At 57.4% G+C, this 5,556-nt stretch overlaps 1 protein-coding gene across 2 annotated transcripts; it reads left to right on the top strand.

The window, feature by feature from the left end:
* The first annotated feature begins 251 nt into the window (after positions 1-251).
* On the top strand, positions 252-4,268 carry BMP4 (bone morphogenetic protein 4). 2 transcript variants are annotated; one of them, XM_068682309.1, is made up of 3 exons: positions 252-767; positions 1,846-2,225; positions 3,187-4,268. In XM_068682309.1, the coding sequence occupies exons 2-3, from the start codon at positions 1,853-1,855 to the stop codon at positions 4,026-4,028; spliced, it is 1,215 nt and encodes a 404-aa protein (XP_068538410.1). In that variant the 5' UTR covers positions 252-767; positions 1,846-1,852; the 3' UTR covers positions 4,029-4,268. The 2 variants fall into 2 exon arrangements, with proteins under 2 accessions (XP_068538410.1, XP_068538411.1); XM_068682310.1 differs by lacking the exon at positions 252-767 and adding an exon at positions 1,312-1,504.
* Positions 4,269-5,556: the final 1,288 nt, after the last annotated feature.

Genomic DNA, 5,556 nt, shown 5'->3' with positions numbered 1-5,556 from the left:
GATTCATAGTCCAAATACCTTGCTAACAGATGTTTCTTTTAAACTCGGAGTGGTATAGGAATAACTCAGAGATATTACAGTGTCAGCACTGCCTTTTATCTGCGTGTGTCCTCTCAGTGACATCCCCGGGCTTTTGTAATGCACGGGTCAGGTCTGAGCTTTTAAAAAAAGAAGTGAAATATGAAAGGAAGTCCTATCTGCTGGCTGTGTGAGCTCCGGGGCAGTGCCTCGGGGCTGTGAGGAAGCTGACGAGCGCTGCCCAGCTCTCGCTCCCTGCTTGGGCACGGCAGCCTGGTGGTTTGTGGGACTCTGCTGCTTTCCACTCATCATTTCTCAGCCGGCTCTTGGTTGTGGTTCATCTGCCAGCTGGGGAGTCCCCACGGCCAACCCTCTGACCGTGTCTTTTGGTCTTACAATTTTACAAACCGTTCCCTCTGCAGATGATGCCTTGTCCAACCCAGAGGGGCACCTCAGCAAGGCAAAGGGATGGTATTTTAACGCCTTGGTGGAGCTCTCTTTTTTTATCACAGGGTCGTTTCACTCTGCCTCTTGTCACTTTGTGGCTTCCCATCCTCTCCCAGGAGCTGCCGTCTCCACGCCTTGCTCACAGCGTGCCCAGCTGATGTGTGACGGACCCAGACCCCACCAAGGAACAACCTTGAGCCCTGGGATGCCCGGCTTACACTCCTAACCCCAAATCTGGCCTTGCGAAGTGATCTTTGGCAATGCAGGCATTGAGCTGTGCGGCAGGAGCATCCTTCCTCCAGGTGAGCCTGTCGGTAGCCCTCCGTGGTGGCCACGTGCAGCCCCGGGGTGGCTCGTGAAGGTGTCCTTGTGGGGTCAGGGAACCTGCCTGGCTGTCACAGGGGAAAGAGAAGGGAGAGAAAACCCACAGGGCAGGTGGGGAGTGAAGACAGGGATCATTTGTGGCCCCTTCATATCCCTAGGGGCACCTCGCTGTGCCCAAAGGGTGCGAGCAGGGGGGGACAGGGGGGCTCTCCCTACATCTCCAAGCAGCTCCACGCTCCCCTCACACGAAGGCAGAGCCACATCCAGAGCCCAAACTCCCAACCCCTCAGCCCCTCACCCCTTGGCTTTCCCTGGGGGTTGCGTGCTCAGCGCTGTCCCCCCCATTACCCCTCACACCCTCCCCAAAATCCACCCCCCCCCCCTCCCCTTCAGCCTCAGCCTGGCGGCGGCGGGGCCGGGCCGGGGCCGTCCCCCCGCGGGGCCGGGCGAGCCGGGGGCGGGCCGGGGGGCGGCGGGGCAGGGCCGGGCCGGGCCGGGCCGTGCCGGGCCGGGCTAAAGGGGGGGTGTGCGAGGCTCCACGTGACGGAGGGGCCGGGAGAAAAACCGGGGCCGGCGGCGGCGGCGGCCGCACAGCGCCCGGGCGGCGATCGCGGGAGGCGCTCGGCAGCCGCTGCCCCGGGGGCTTTCGGCGCGCTGGGGCCGGCTCTGGCTCTCCAGAATCATGGACTGTGCTGATATGCCTTGCTTGCTGTCAGTGAGTACAGCCCTCTTCTTCCTCGCCGTGGCTTTAATTTTGATTTTCATTTTTTTTTAATTATTTGAGTTCAACTTTTTTCTTCCAGCCGCCGGCGGCGGGACTCGAACCCGCGGCCGGGAGCCGCAGCCCCGCGATGCGCCCCGGAGCCCCCAACCCACCGGGGGCTTCTTCCCCTTCCCTTTCCCTTTTACCCTTTTTTTTTTTTTTTTTTTTCTTTTTTTTTTTTTTTTAAGTTTTCTCCTTCTTCTTCTTCTTCTTTTTCTTCTTCTTCGGGTGGGGGGGCTCGCTTCTCACCCTGACTTTCCTTGTTGTTTGTTGTTGCGTGTTTCCCACCCCAGAGACACCATGATTCCTGGTAACCGAATGCTGATGGTCATCCTACTATGCCAAGTCCTGCTAGGAGGTACCAACCATGCTAGCCTGATACCCGAGACCGGCAGGAAGAAAGTCGCCGAGCTTCAGGGACAACAAGCCGGATCCGGACGCCGCTCTGCCCAAAGCCATGAACTCTTGCGGGGTTTCGAAACAACTCTGCTGCAGATGTTTGGGCTGCGAAGGCGGCCTCAGCCCAGCAAGTCAGCCGTCATCCCTACTTACATGCTGGATCTCTACCGGCTCCAGTCCGGGGAAGAGGAGGAAAGCCTCCAGGAAATTAGCCTGCAGTACCCCGAGAGATCGACCAGCCGGGCAAACACCGTGAGGAGTTTCCACCATGAAGGTCAGTGATGGGAGGAGGTAGATTCCCAGCCCCGGTAGCGATCGGGATTTCCATGTGTTTGGAAGCTCACGAACGTGTTTAGAAGCAGGACGTGCCCGGCTCTAAACTTACGGGAGGAAAAACTCCCTCCCAAGCCTGCCGGGCGTGTGGCTGACAGGCACGCTGCCCCGTATTTTTTTTCCAGCATCCTGTGCTTAACCCGAGTTTTGGGGATATTTTGAGGTGCCCGTGCCTCTGCTGACAAGAGCGAGTTTCCTTCGGTCCCTCCGCCTCGGGGTCGCTCCCCGGGCTCGCGTGGATTTAATGGCTCTGGATCGGATGCGGGAGTAAAGCGAGGGCGGGCTCTCGCCCCTGGTGTGTTTCTTTTGAACTATCAAAGCGATCGCTGCCTGGTTTTGCTCTTAAGAAAAAAAAAAAAAATCCCAAAAACCCCTACTCGAATTTAATACTTACAGCTGTGTGTTTATAAGGTTTATTCAATAGGCCCTTGTAATCTGATCCAAATGTTTCCTAGCGGATGTTTCTTTTCCAAAGTAAATCTGAATTATTAATCCAGCCGCATCATTACGGCGCTGGAATTTGCTTCTCCTTCTCCCCCTGCCCCCTGCGCCCCGTAACAAGGCACCTCTGTGCTCCCTGGCACAGCACCGCTCCGAGGAGATGATTTTGGAGATGGAGCCCTGGGTTGGGGAGGGGAGCAAAAGGGGAAAAACCTCCCTGAATATGAAAGGGAGAGGCAGGGAGGGCAGACCCCGTCCGGGCACAAGCGTGCAGAGGGCGAGCGAGCGGTGCCAGCACCGCCGGGAGGGATGCGCGGGGGAGCGGAGCGGTGCCGGGCAGGTGAAGCACGGATTCGAGCCGTGGCCGCGCTGGGGAGCTGTGGCTGGGTGCCCTGAGGCTGACATACTCTTGTTTTTTTTCTTTTTTTGTACCGCTTTCCCCCTGCCCTGCTCCCCTCCAGAGCACCTGGAGACCGTCCCGGGCCCCAGCGAGGCTCCCTGGATCCGTTTCGTCTTCAACCTCAGCAGCGTGCCGGAAAACGAGGTGATCTCCTCGGCGGAGCTGCGGCTGTACCGGGAGCAGGTGGAGGAGCCGAGCGCGGCGTGGGAGAGGGGCTTCCACCGGATAAACATTTACGAAGTGATGAAGCCGCTGTCGGAGCGCGCCCAGGCCATTACGCGCCTGTTGGACACGCGGCTGGTGCACCACAACGTGACGCGCTGGGAGACCTTTGATGTGAGCCCGGCCGTGATCCGGTGGACCAAGGACAAGCAGCCGAACCACGGGCTGGTGATCGAGGTGACCCACCTCCACCACGCACAGACTCATCAGGGCAAACACGTCAGGATTAGCCGATCTTTACCTCAAGGGCGCGGGGACTGGGCTCAGCTCAGGCCGCTCCTGGTCACTTTCGGGCACGACGGGCGAGGCCACGCGCTGACCCGCAGAGCCCGCCGGAGCCCCAAGCACCAGCGTTCCCGCAAGAACAAAAAAAACTGCCGCCGCCATGCCCTCTATGTGGATTTCAGCGACGTGGGCTGGAACGACTGGATCGTGGCTCCCCCGGGCTACCAGGCGTTTTACTGCCACGGGGACTGCCCCTTCCCTCTGGCCGACCACCTCAACTCCACCAACCACGCCATCGTGCAGACGCTGGTCAACTCCGTCAACTCCAGCATCCCCAAGGCCTGCTGCGTGCCCACGGAGCTGAGCGCCATCTCCATGCTCTACCTGGATGAGTATGACAAGGTGGTCCTGAAAAACTACCAGGAGATGGTGGTGGAGGGGTGCGGGTGCCGCTGACCCCCCTCCCCTTCCCCGCCGCCCTCTCCTCCCCTTCTCTCTCCCTCCCGTCCCACCCCAGAACTGCTTGCTATAGCTGGACTCTTTTTTTTTTTCTCTAAACTAAACGTTCACCTTGACCTTATTTATGACTTTATGTGCAAATGTTTTTGACAATAATGATCATATATTTTGACAAAATATATTTATAACTACATATTAAAAGAAAAAAATAAAATGAGTCATTATTTTAAAGGTAAACGCATTTTGTGTCTCACCTCTCAGGGTGCTGCTGAGGCTGTGCTGGCCAGGAGTGCAGCAGGGGATGTATCTCCTCTTTTCCTTCCCCCCTGTCCCTGCTTCCTTCCCCCCCCTTTCCCTTTTTCCCCTAAAAAAGGCTTTGCAAATTTCAGTCTTTCTATTTCTCGCCGAGGTACCGTGGATCCCCCTGTGCTGGGGCTGCGCCACGTGGGAGATGAGGGTCCCTGGAGATTAAGAGCTGCTGCTCCCGGCCGCTGGGAATAGAGCCGACCTTGCTAACCTGGCCCAAGCGTTTGCAAAGCAACCCACCAAAAATGCATTTGAAAAGAAGGTGAAGATTTTACCTGAGGGCTTTATGCTAAACCCACTGGGTTTTATACCCTTCGTCCATCTTCAGGATTCCCCAGGTTTTAAAACTATTAACATTTCCCCCCCCCCCTACTCCCCTCCCCTCCCCACTGGAGATTGGCTTCTTTGGGAAGCTTCAAAGGTTTGCACGGGTCCTTTGAAGATCAAATCGCCCCATTACAATGCCAAAAAAAAAAAAAAAAAGATATCTGGAGCAGTTAAATACGTGTTAGCTAATAGCTACCTGTGCTGCGTCCTTTCCAAATTGCTTCCGAGCAGGAAGGTGATCAGAGCCAAACAGGTATGGTTGGAGAGGTAACTGGGGCCCGAAATTCCTGGCTCAAACGCCGTGGAGGGGCTGTGTTTGCTTTGGGAAACGGGGAGCTGGGCCGTGTGGCACCGCGGGGTGCGCGCACGGGGCTCAGCCCTTGTGGGAGTGGGAAGGGAGGGGAGCGGGGGCAGGGTGCATGATGCATTTTTTTTCTTTCTTTTTTTTTTTTTTTTTCTCCTTCTTTTAATGATTGAAGCTCTCCAACCCTCCAAAAGGGGCAGCTTAGCTGAAACCAATAAAAACCGGACTGGAAAGCTTGCCAAAAGCCTTGGCTCCCTGAAGAGTGCAGGTGGAGAGAGGAGATGGGAGCCGCGGGGGGAGGCGAGCATGGCCCCGCGGTTCTCTTGGAAACAACAACACGAAAAAAAAAAACACACAAAAACCACCCCTTGAGCCCCTCTGTGCCAGCCAGGCTTTTCCACCCCACTGTCCCACCGGGCACCGGTGCACGGGGACAAGCTGTGGTGTCCCCTGCGCTCATGGAGAGCCTCCAGGTGGCTCCGTGCCTCCCTGGGGCCACCAGAGCCGGGTCTGCGCAGCCTCCTGGCACTGGGTTTCTGCTGCTGGTGGGCTGCACGGCGCCTGTGGGGCCGTGCTGGGTCAGGGGGG

The sequence above is a fragment of the Anas acuta genome, chromosome 5, assembly GCF_963932015.1.
Source record: "Anas acuta chromosome 5, bAnaAcu1.1, whole genome shotgun sequence".
Taxonomy (NCBI): Eukaryota; Metazoa; Chordata; class Aves; order Anseriformes; family Anatidae; genus Anas; species Anas acuta.
Note: the sequence above shows the minus strand (reverse complement) of the source record. Positions and strands in the feature narration are given on the sequence as shown.